This window comes from Seriola dumerili, unplaced genomic scaffold, assembly GCF_002260705.1.
Source record: "Seriola dumerili isolate Sdu_G_001 unplaced genomic scaffold, Sdu_1.0 BDQW01000052.1, whole genome shotgun sequence".
Taxonomy (NCBI): Eukaryota; Metazoa; Chordata; class Actinopteri; order Carangiformes; family Carangidae; genus Seriola; species Seriola dumerili.
In genome coordinates, this window is record NW_019174307.1 from 9,971,403 (window position 1) to 9,983,712 (window position 12,310).

Genomic DNA, 12,310 nt, shown 5'->3' on the forward strand with positions numbered 1-12,310 from the left:
TGTCTCGAGTTATGATAGTTGACAAAACAATCACAACACTAAGTCCACTGAAGTTGTTCTCAATCGTATCACGTGGTATTCCTTAGCAGTTTGAGTTTGCTTTTACAGATCTGTAAATGTTCAAACTTTCATTTGTTTTAAGCACCTTTTGGACTTTGCATCCATTTTGGCTTAGAAGCTGAATTTGACAGTTCTTTCTCAACCCTGGAAACTTGGAAACTTCTGACCACATCCCACTGTCTTCATCAGCAGATTCAGTTTTTTCTCTGATAATGTTGAATTGTCTAACAATCGTTTGTGCTGTAAGAAACGAGTTAAGATACAGTAATGTGCAAATTATATATGATAATAAAATAAATAAATAAATAAATAAATGTATACGGCACGGTGGTGCATTGGAACAGTGATTAGCTCTATCGCCTCATAACCAGAAGGTTCTGGATTCTGACCTTTCTGCGTAGAGTTTGCATATCCTCCTCGCGCCTTCAGCTTCCTCCCACAGTCCAAAGGTTAGGGTGACTGGCGACTCTAAATTGCCTTGTAGGCGTGAGTGTGAATGGTTGTTTTTCTTTGTATCTCATCGCGACATAACATTAGGCGAGAGTGGGGTACCCTCAAAGGATAAGCTGTAATGCTAATTGATGGATGGATGTATATGTGCAATACTATTTTAACAGGGAAGTTGCATAACATTGAAATGTTCAAGTCACTGCCTCTGTCTGTTTATCTCTGGTGAGCTGTTTGGCCTTAGGTGATATAGAGTAGGTGTCGTGTCGTTGTGCAGGGTATTAAAAAAAATATCTACGAAAACATGTTTACATAATATTTTGATTTGCCTTTGTTTTCACTGGATTTTGTAACATGACAAATACTGCCTGCAGTGCGTCACTCCTGAGATATGTAGGTGATAAAGGACGCTGTCTGTTGTGAAAACAGACAGCGTCTTACCTGCAGACAGACACTGACATAACACACCTTTGTCTCCAAACCTCTATTTTTTTACAGACTCTGTGGCCTCACACACACACACACACACACACACACACACCAAACCATCAAACCTCTCATTATTTTTACCGTCATCTGGTAGAATTGATGAAATGTATATGGTAATATACTGTGTGTTGAGTCTGCAAAGTTTCCTCTCTCTTATTATTTATGCCTGACTTGGTATCCATGGTAACCCTCATCTCTTCATGTCATGATTTGCAGGCAGTGGACTCGCGGGACTCGGTTGCCATGGCGCTTTACTCTCAGTGTTTCTCCTGGATCATAATGAGGATTAACCAGAAGATTAAAGGAAAAGACAACTTCAAGTCCATCGGCATCCTGGACATCTTCGGCTTTGAGAACTTTGAGGTGAAAGAAAGTCATCTTGTTGTCAACTTGTTGTTGATGTTACATTGTCAAGTGTAACAGAGGATGGCACTGGTCAGAGAGCTGTATAAAAAACCTGATGCAGCTGATGGAGTGAGAGAATTCTAAAAATCCTTCAACCGCTAAACTGTACAAGCTGCTGTCCTGAAACATGACCTGATTTAAACTCCAGCTTTATTCAGATTAAGGCATTATGATTTCAGTGTTTTTTGCCCTGTGGAGAAAGGTGGACTGTCTGTACATGACACTACTCGTGCTGTCAGACGAGAATGCAGGAGAGCTGAACACAAGTGGAATAGAGACAAGTTGCAGGTGTCTTTTGACATTTTAAAGGATCCATCACTGTCACTTGCTCTGCTGTTTTTAACCAGTTTGAGCCTGTGTCTCTTTCTCTTGTAAAGGAAATGATTGCTCATATGAAATCCTAAGCTTGTCCCACAGACCTTGACCCCTCCCTGCCGCCTTTTTAAAGAGATTTTTTAGACTATTGTACCAAACATCTGAATAAATCTGAGCAGCCATGTCGCTTCAGGTGTTGCACCAGGTTTAAGCATGCAGTAGTGCAACCTTTGCTCAAAAAAATTCAATCTGGACACCTCAGTCACCTACAGTTTTAGACCAATTTCCATACTCCTGTGTCTTTCAAAAATATTGGAAAAAGTTGTTGTAGTGTTTTAGATATATGTCACATTGTTAAGGTGTTCAAGACTGGTTTCTGCCATTTTAGACAGCTGCATTTGACACAGTAGGACCACAGTATCCTCATCTCTTGTCTGGAGCATTCCCCAGGGTTCAATTCTCGGGCCCGTCCTATTTTATCTTTACATGGCCTCCTTAGGGTCAATTTTTAGAAAACATGGCATCTTGTTGCACTGTTATGTAGATGATACTCATATTTATCTGCCTTTAAACAGAAAGATGCAAACTCTTCAAAACCATTGTTGGACTGTCTCAGGGACATCGAAGCTTGGATGGCCTTCAGTTTTTTTAAACTTTAATGAGAGTAAAAGTGAGGTCCTGAAATTTGGACCCAGTGGTGCCTGTGATGCCTCTCATATGGACCTGTGTTCCCTGGAACCATATGTAAAACCCACTGTAAAAAATCTGGGAGTGATAATGAACAGTGATTTTAAATTGGACAAACAGATTAACTCAGTGATTAAATCTAACTTTTTCCAGCTGAGGCTCTCATCTAAGGTCACGTCCTTTTCATACTTAAATGATTTTGAAAGGGTTATACATGCTTTTATCTTGTTGTGCTTGCTGTTGGTTACAGAACAGATAGTTACAAAACCAAACAATTCTCTTGTCCTGTAGGTGAACCGTTTTGAACAGTTTAATATCAACTATGCCAACGAGAAACTCCAAGAGTATTTCAACAAACACATCTTCTCACTGGAGCAGCTGGAATACAACAGGTAAAGATGTTTGATATGTCTAGAACAGTTGGAGACATCCATTTCTGCACATCAGGCTTGTATGCTGGTGGATACATAGAAAATAAAACAAGGATTTGCATGTTCTAGTGACTGTCCCACAGATAGATAGGGGTGGGGGTTGGGTCTGCTCAGGGCGATACAGGCAAACTGCCAGAGGTTTGGAATCAGCTCAGATTCTCCCCCAGACAGTTGTTTTCTTGTATAATGGGCCAACAGCCTGGACATGGCTCATTTCATCACATGTTCATTCTGAACAATACAGCCATTGTGTCTTCCTAGTTGTTTATATTTATATATATATACATGGTGTATGTGTGTGTGTGTGTGTGTGTGTGTGTGTGTGTGTGTGTGTGTGTGTGTGTGTGTGTGTGTGTGCGCACACGCTTGTCTTCACAGGGAGGGGATCCAGTGGGAGGCCATAGACTGGATGGATAACGCAGAGTGTCTGGATCTCATAGAGAAGGTAACAGACAGTCAGGCCCTGAGAGAGCAAAGTCACCACCAGGACCGACCGCGAACCGCCAGCCAGCCAGAGTGCTGCTGACCCAGACGCCAAACTGTGACTCTTACACTGACCCCCATCTCCCAGTCTATCATTATATAGTCTCATTTTGCATGTTGTGTGCACAGTAATGCACACCAGTCGGCGGTTAGAGGTATGGCTGAGATGAAGCATGAAGCCAATTTGAGCCTCTGCAGAGGTGAGCTTTCTAGGTCAAAATCACAAACTTGGAAAGTTTGAGGGAAGCAAAAATACTACACTATAACCACTTTATTGCTGATAGACTTGTGATTTGGCTAAGTGGCCCTCTATTAGATGATTGCTGTTAATTAGTGTGACTTTATGTACATGTAGGAATGTAAAATAAATTGTTGCTGCCGAATAACGTGCCTGCTCAGTGAACCCTCTCTTTCTAAATAAAAGAGAAAACTGAATGAATTACTATGCTGTTTCCTGGATGTATTGTTATACTAAAAGCTACCAGATGTGTCCCAGTAGGATTATAACTAGTTCAATCATGACTACGGTGTGTTTCACCCTCTTTGCTCCTCTGTCTGTTTCCCCTTTAGAAACTGGGCATGTTGGCTCTTATCAATGAGGAGAGTCGCTTCCCCAAAGGCACAGACTATACCCTTCTGGAGAAATTACACAGCCGACATGCAGTGAGTCCACACCCCACACATGAAAACTCACATACACACCCTATCCATCCCAGGCAGACACTCGCAAAGTCATAAAAATGATCCCTATCCCCTCACCAAAGCTCCTTGGGGAAATGCCTTCACCACCCACCAGCTCAGACGGCCTCAAAGAGTTAAACTTTTTCTCCTGTCTGATGAATCACCTGTTGCGTTGAACGCAATGAACGTCTGCACTTGTACACGCCTCCCCCCGAGCACTCTCACATGCAAACATAACAATGCTGAAATGTGATCAGCCATTCTCCGGGCCTGATCGGCATTGTGTGCAGGAGAAAAGAGTGTCCTCAGAAAACCCAACAGGTATTTCCATGGCTGACGGAAAAAACAGAGTTAGAGTGAGACCCAGAAAACCACCTGACCTCTTCCTTTCTTTCTCTGTGTTATATCAGTTTTAATATTTAGCCAAAGGTTTAATATTTAGTCACATCAATAGACAGATATCAACAGACTCAGTATTATTAACATGATATGTCTTTTTTAACAGTGAAACTATTGTCATTAATTGTATTGCAAATGATTTATTTTTGAATATGAGATTGTTGGTCTGGAAAAAAAGTCAACAAAGGCTCTGGAAAATTATCAGAGGACTCAATGCACGATGTACTCTACTTGATGAGATTATAACTCATTAAGTAGACATGAACAGCATTTCTAACTGTGAGTGGTCTCCTTGTTCTTTCTCCTCAGACAAACCTATACTATGTGAAGCCCCGAGTGACTGACCACCAGTTTGGCATCAAGCACTATGCTGGAGAGGTCATTAACAGCACGCACACACACACACACACACACACACACACACACACACACACACACACACACACACACACACACACACAGAGCAAAACCAGGTTCCTTTTTCTCCCTGACTGAGTAAATTGGGGAAGTGAGGTAGTTATTGGATGGCCTGTAGGGTCTTCTTTGCCAAAATCTGCCCCAGGATGTCGATGCCACACCCCTCCTCCTCCACTGTCTTTTTCCTGAGTCAGGAGAAACCGCTTCTCTCTCATCCTCTCCTTCCTTTACTTACATGAGGGAAGTGCACAGGAAGGCAAAAGAAATCAGGAAAGAAGCGCAAACACGGAGAGTGGATAAAGCGGGAGGGGTAGGGTGTGGGGCGGGAGAGAGTAGAAAGATTTGCTTTGATAAAGAATGGCCTTATGAAGCCTGCCTTAGACAAGGTCTCCTCAGTGTGAGTGTGGCAGCTCAGTCACAAGCCTGGCATGGCTGTCTATGGTAATGACTTGGTCCAGAGAGGACAGGCAGGCCAGCCAGTTGTTCTCACTCGCTCTCTCTCTCTCTCTCTCTCTCTCTCTCTCTCTCTCTCTCTCTCTGTCTGTGTGTGTGTCCAGTGTGCCTCTCTGAAGAGTTTAGTCGCCTCTCTGAAAGCTCCCACTGTTATCTGAAACGGTGCCGTGAGTTTAGTGGGGGAGTCGTAGAATTCTCCCATAGATTTGATTATCTGTGCAGTGTCGGAGAGATGCAGTTAGTTTGAGTTAAGTCTGCCATTGTCAGACATGAATGTGCAAACAAAAAAACACACCTTGTTAACTCATGGGTAACTAATAAAAATGTATGTTTCTCAAAGCAGGCCCTCAAACTGTGTGTAATTGTCCTTGACACACCCTTTTCTCTGTGGCATCATGAGACCATCCTAGTTCACAAACCTGAAACTGACAGAGAGAGAGAGAGAGAGAGAGAGGGAGAGGGAGAGAGAGATATAGCTTTTTGTACAACCTTTTTCCAATGAGAGAGGAATGCAGTGTAATTAGTGTGTCTGTGATTTATAAATACATATGTCGTCACATTTAGTTCTCACGGCTCACCGTGAGCCTCAAGGCTTGGCGATGGGGGTTGTTATTGGATTATGGTATACACACACAGCTGTGAATACAAGCTCGTGTGTGCACACGTCCAAAAATGGGCTTGTGTTTGGATACAGACACAGATAGATCATATTATTACTCAGCAAATGTTTTCCTGCATGAAACATTTTATAGGCGCTGTACTTTGTGTATACACGCATGAGCGCACACCGGTGAACACACTCAGCGCGAACTCAGAGTGCATTACTGTGGTTCAGGGCGAGCGGAGGAATGCCATGTTGCTAAGACGAAGGCTGAACAGAACTCAACAGGTGACTGCATTAACACACAGGCGCTCTGCTCTACTTGAAGAGGACAGCGACGCCCCCCCCCCCATCATCTTTGTTCGCACTGAGCCTTAAACACGCATTTACAGTCCCTTTCATGTCACACTGTGTACACATACTGTATGTGTGAATGTTCTCATGTAAAAATGTTAATTATGCAGTCTGGATAATGATCCCCCAGGATAGATATGGATTTATTAATGAGCTTCATTTCGAAGTTAGTCATCCATCATTTGAAGACATCAATGTTCAATCTGTACTGGACCCTAAACCTCCTATCATTTACGTTATGGGTCTATAATGATACTTTATTTATGATATGATAATTGACTTTAAAGTTTTAATCATTTTGACTTCTGAGAGCAGTAAAACTCTTGGAGTAATAATAGAGAATAATTTATGATGGAAGCTACATATAAATTATGTCAGGGCTTAAATATCTAAATCAATTGCAATACTGTATAAAGCCAAAGATCTTCTAAATTAAGCTTCACTATTACTATATACCTTACACTGTTCCTTCATACTCCCATACATCACCTACTGTGTTGAAGTGTGGGAAAACGCATATAAAACAAAAGCTAATCCAATATTCATATTTCAAAAAACAGCCATAAGAATTGTAAACAAAACCACTTTTTATTTCTCACCTTATCCTAATAGTAAACACTCTTACTTAATTCTTTGTTTTCACCTGTGTAGGTGCTTTATGATGTGCGAGGGATCCTGGAGAAGAACAGAGACACCTTCAGAGACGACATCTTGTTTATTCTGAAAGACAGCAGGTGATTGTTTCGCACTTTCTCCTCTGCACACTGAACACACACCTGGCATGATTCACCTCATATGCAAGTGTCTCTGCAATCACACGCCCTGCTCTGTGCCTGTGTGTGCCTGCAGGCTTGACTTTATCTACGACCTCTTCGAGCGTGTCGGGAGCAGGAATGGAGATGAGACCCTGAAGATGGGCACAGCCAGACGCAAGCCCACCGTCAGCTCTCAGTTCAGGGTGAGATTGAAGCTTCTGTGGCCTAAATATCACTCTCCGCTCCATGCCCATGATTGTGTCGTCACACAGACAACGAGTTAATTGTCTCCCATGTGCCGCTGCATATGATGATCACTTAACCCTTAACATTAGGTTTGGCATGATGAATGTGAGCGCGGGGGCTCAGAGAAGAAAAAAAGAGAGGATAGAAATCATGGAGAGACAGAGCAGGAAGGAGAATGCTGTCTGTTACGGGCTGATGGGATGTATGAAATATGTGGTTGTGAGCCAGGCTTGGGGGGCGGGGGGAGGGGGGTTTTAGCTTAGCATGTCCTAAGTGCAGTGTGGAGAGAAGGAGAAGGGGAGGATTTGGCAGGCTGCCCTGGCCTACAGTTCCTAAAGCCAGGGGATTAGGGTTGATGGCTGGGCAGAGAGGGGCCAACCAGGGGCCAATCACGCTCAGCTCTGCCAGGCCAGGCCTCGCTGGAGACAGACTGTCTGAGGCAGCGAGGAGAGCGAGGCTGACATAGCCTGCGAGGTGCAAGGGTCCTCGTAGTGTGTATTTGTACACGTGTGTCTTTTGAGCTAAATGTGGGCTGACTAATACCATGAAAGAAATGTACGGTCACAAAGTACTTTTACTTCATTACTTTATTTTGATACTTTAAATACATTTTTGAATACATTTTGGCAAATAATACTTTGCTCATAATGCACACTTGTACTTATGTAACATATTAATTAATGCCTGCAATGGAGTGTTTTTACATCATTGTATCGGTACTTTTACTTAGGCAGCTTCTTCTAAAATGAGCCGTATAAACACATATGTTGTAGACAAAGCACAGCAAAGCGAGTGTCTAGATTTCTAAGTTTTTGTTGACTTGTGTTTATTGTATTATTGTCCACAAAGTGAGAAGCACACAGTCCACTTAGTTCATGTCAGTCCTTTTCAAAGTAAACTAACTGTTAGCATAATTCAACAGACATGAAGGGATATCTTTGGACTGAAGAGCCAGTTTCTCATCTGTTGCTGCTGATGTGTTTCAGGACTCTCTCCATTCCCTGATGGCCACACTAAGTGCCTCCAACCCCTTTTTTGTACGTTGCATCAAACCAAACATGGACAAGGTAGGTCATGCAAATTTCATTGCACAAAAAAAAAAAAAAAAAAAAATGTCAGAAACCCTGCCAGGTCTTGTCAAGGTCAGCGCCTGCAGAGTTAAACCTCCTTGGTGCTATTCATAGCTCCCATTGCTCAGAGCTAATATTTAGTCTTGCTGTTTCTGTGCTCTTATGACTCCTGCTAAGAAGAAAATAATTTTACAGTGTAATGACACTCATTACTGCAAAGTCATATAAATGCTCCACTTGATAAGTAGCTGCTCTTTTTTTTTTTTTTTTCATGCTGCAAATTTTCGTTACTAATAAACTGATATTGCTCTCATGCTTTGGTGCAAAGACTCTCATTGTGCTTCCTCAAATAAAAGGGCTGTGTACCAGCACATTCCTACCACTTAAGCCCCTTTACCAAAGGTCAGAGGTCACTGTTGGCCGCTCCAGCTGCAGCGGCTTGGCTGATGCTCTACTGATCTGGCTGCATCAGTGGAATGCCAAGATAAGACCACAGTGGGACATTTATTTACTAGGCATCTATTCCTCAACTACTCTTAACCACATTACAGCAAACCCTTTCAAAATCACCACTTTTATCCTAATTCTTGACATTGGATCTTTTTGAGTATATTTATACTCTGTTTCCTTATTTCCTGCATGACAGAGTAAATTGGCTCCTCTCAAAAATCTTACTGTTACTTATTAATGTACACAGTGTGGTGATTGTCCTCATCTCTCTGCTCCTTACCACCCACTCCCTATGCGTCATTCCACACCTTCTCACTTACTTATTAGCATGGAAGCCGCACTGCCGTTTCTCTCAGCCTCTTTCTCTGCTCCCGTCTCCTTTTCTCTGCCTTTTTTTCCCCCCAGTATCTGTCCCCTTGCTCTGATTGGCTCTGCCTCACATTCGCTCACCTGTCTTCATCTGGTCAAGACGGAACAAGCCGTGCCTCTGTTAATCCTGCAGAATGACAGGATTGCATGCGCAGTTCTTTGACATGATTGCATGCATGCAAACACACACACGCACACGCACACACTTACTTATGTATTTGTGTGATTTGCACACACCCGCTCTCCTTGGAATAAATGTCACTGAGGGAAGGGTCGGCTTGTTTTCACTCGAACAAATCAACATGCCGTACCTCTTTCAGCTGCCCAAATCGTCTGCTGAAGAGCAGAGTTCAGAGCTCAGAGGGGTGCATGTGCATGTGTGTGTGCTTTATTATGAACATGAACACATGCAAGTGTGCAAGTACCCTTTGTGTCCAAGTATGTCTGTTTCCATGCATAGTAGCATTAGCCTGTTATTAGATTGACACATTGGGGAATGCTGTGGTCCTGTGTGGGGCTTAACCAGCACTGCGTGCCCTCTGGGTGACAATGGCCTTCGTGTGGCCCTCCTGAGCGATCAGGCAGCCTGTGTAGAGGTGTAAGGCGGCAGACATCACAGATCCTCTATAATAAGCAGGCTTGAGGACCGTTGGTAACACAAAGCTGTGAACAATGCAGCCGATTCTTCCAGAAAAAAAGGCCTTCCTGGTTGGCAAGGTCTTGCTCAACACTGTTCAGGTTTCTCTGTGTTGGAGTGTGTTTTCTTTGCAGTAACCTGATTGTTAATGTAAAATGATAGTGCTCGCCATGGTAATTTACTTTTTAGTTCAACTTTAACTTGACTCAGCAGTAAGATCATTTGAATAGCTATGTGGGCTCCACAGTGTGGGATTGTGTTTACCTGCAGATAGTGGGGTAAGGCTGGTTGTATTTAGGGAACACATACTTAGTCTCTAAAACATCACTGCTGAACAAAGCCTGTATGCAGATCAGCCTTCAGTGTTGTGCTACTGCAGAAAAATGACATGATTCTTTATCAATTTACAAGAGGGAGCTCTTCATGTTTTAGTGTTTGCAGTTTCATGCTGTTTTGTTGTCTGTCGTCTACAGAAAGCCAACCAGTTTGATCCTGATGTCGTACTTAACCAGCTGAGATACTCTGGGATGCTGGAAACAGTGAAGATCCGCAGGGCTGGGTTTCCTGTTCGCAGAACCTTCAAGGACTTCTACAGCAGGTCGGCAAAATATGAACAAACACATAGAAAACTACATAGAAAAAACAGCTCGATTAAAAAGCCACACGAGTGTTAAAAAGATTAGGTGTTTTTGCATTGAAAGGTTTGTAAATACTGTATGTGTGTTTGTGCTGGTGTGTGTGTGTGTTTGTGCGTGTATGTGTGTATGTGTTTCCAAAGGTACAAGATGATCCTGAAGAGCAAAATCCACTCAGACGATGAGAAGCAGAGCTGCTCTGAGCTGCTCATACTCCATGACAGAGCCAAGAAAGAGTGGCAACTGGGGAAGACAAAGGTGGGGCACACGCACAGACACACACACACACACACACACACACACACACACATGCCCAAACATGTTTTTGTCACTTAGAAGGATGCTGCATTGACTTACATTCATGCTTTGGATACTTAAAGTAACCATAACCACTACCCCAACCCAGCCCCACCCGTTAGCTCTTAACCTTAAAATGTAATGTTTTACTTTGTGCCGGTCAGCTTTCAGTCTCCAGATTGGGAGGTGAGCCCCCGTAATGCGACTGTGTGTACAGATGTTTGTCCCCACAGTGTGGTTAATACAAGTGCAGACTGCATGCGCTCGGACAGGATAGAGTTTCAGGCTCCAAGCAGGCAGGAGCACAGACGGGAAGGCTGAAGGAATCAGGTGAAATATCCTGTTTTATATTTTCCTGTGAGATGGACTCTGCAATCACTCAACAGGACGCCGCTGCTTTTAAGCTTAATTTTTAAAAAAAATATTCATAGCATACACATGATTTTCATAAGGATGTAATCTTGAGAGCAGATTGGTTCCATTTCGGGTCGCGTGGGACAGACTTTCTCAAAAATCAAGCTGCTGTCATTCCCAAGCTGTTAATGTGTGCCACAGTTTGGACGGCCCCCACTGTGACTCATGTCCCAAAGATTTTTCTGGCCGGTTGTGGTCAATCTACTGCTCTCCTGTTGGCAACCACAGAGTTACATGGCTACTCCTAAAAACCCTGACACCAACAACTGTTACTGTAACTGTAACCCAGTGCGGGGGCTTACAGTAATCCTGAGGCAGCCTTTCTGTAGCTGGAAGAGTGTTAGCCTCTTGACACTCACCGAGCTGTTGATTTAATAAACTAAACTCCCGGCGAGTGATGTGGAGGCGGCCTACAGTGATGAGACGTTGCAGCTGAGCAGAGGTTAGAGGAAAGTCACATCTCGTGCATTCGTCTTAGGAAAGTTACTGTATTATAGGGTTATGATCTCCATCTGTTGCAATACAGCTCTCAGCGATGCTTATCTCTCGCTTTTTCTCTCTCTGGTGCTTTATTTCAAACAATTATCACCTCCCCCCGCGGAAAGCCCTCTCTTTTTCTCTTCTGCGCTCTCATTGAATGATTAACCTTTAATGACTTGTTTGATCTGGACAGCAAAACCTCTTTGCTTCATGTCAGACTCAGCAGAAATGGTCTCTACGAAGCCGAGAGAGAGGATATAAATAAAACAGTTTTCTTTTTTTCTTTTTTTCTTTTTTTTTTGGTTATGGGCTTTCTTGAAATCAGCTAAATCCACATTTGTCCCACTGTTACTTCCCCCTCTAAGTTGTGGTCCCTGCGAGGCTGTAAAATCACCGAGACATTTCAAATTTGTTGGTTCCCTTTCGGACTGCTTTCTTGTAATACGTTGTTTAGTTGCCGCACTATGAATAGTGTCAGCAGCACACATGGCAGAGTGAAATATACGTTGAGACCGAAAAAGTTTCATTTGAACCACATGTCGGTTCTTAACGAATACATACTGTAACTGGTGCATAAAAGCTAATATGCACATGCCTGTGTATATTAAATTTGTCACACATGCACACAGTGTAAATCACTGGAGTCACAGTGTGTTACTGACTTCAGAGGTGGAAATCATTTTTCCTCTGTGTGGTTTAAACTTCATTATGCTTCCAGGGTCAGCACTTTGACCT

At 43.0% G+C, this 12,310-nt stretch overlaps 1 protein-coding gene across 1 annotated transcript in view; it reads left to right on the forward strand.

Moving 5' to 3' along the window:
- The window catches only part of LOC111218511 (unconventional myosin-X-like), a 55,028-nt gene that overhangs the window by 29,086 nt on the left and 13,632 nt on the right, over positions 1–12,310 (forward strand). Inside the window, exons 12-21 of the mRNA XM_022740846.1 lie at positions 1,213–1,359; positions 2,695–2,795; positions 3,213–3,279; positions 3,888–3,980; positions 4,707–4,775; positions 6,874–6,956; positions 7,072–7,180; positions 8,210–8,294; positions 10,227–10,347; positions 10,528–10,642. Coding sequence (XP_022596567.1) covers positions 1,213–1,359; positions 2,695–2,795; positions 3,213–3,279; positions 3,888–3,980; positions 4,707–4,775; positions 6,874–6,956; positions 7,072–7,180; positions 8,210–8,294; positions 10,227–10,347; positions 10,528–10,642 — 990 coding nt within the window. The remainder of the gene's footprint in view (positions 1–1,212; positions 1,360–2,694; positions 2,796–3,212; positions 3,280–3,887; positions 3,981–4,706; positions 4,776–6,873; positions 6,957–7,071; positions 7,181–8,209; positions 8,295–10,226; positions 10,348–10,527; positions 10,643–12,310) is intronic.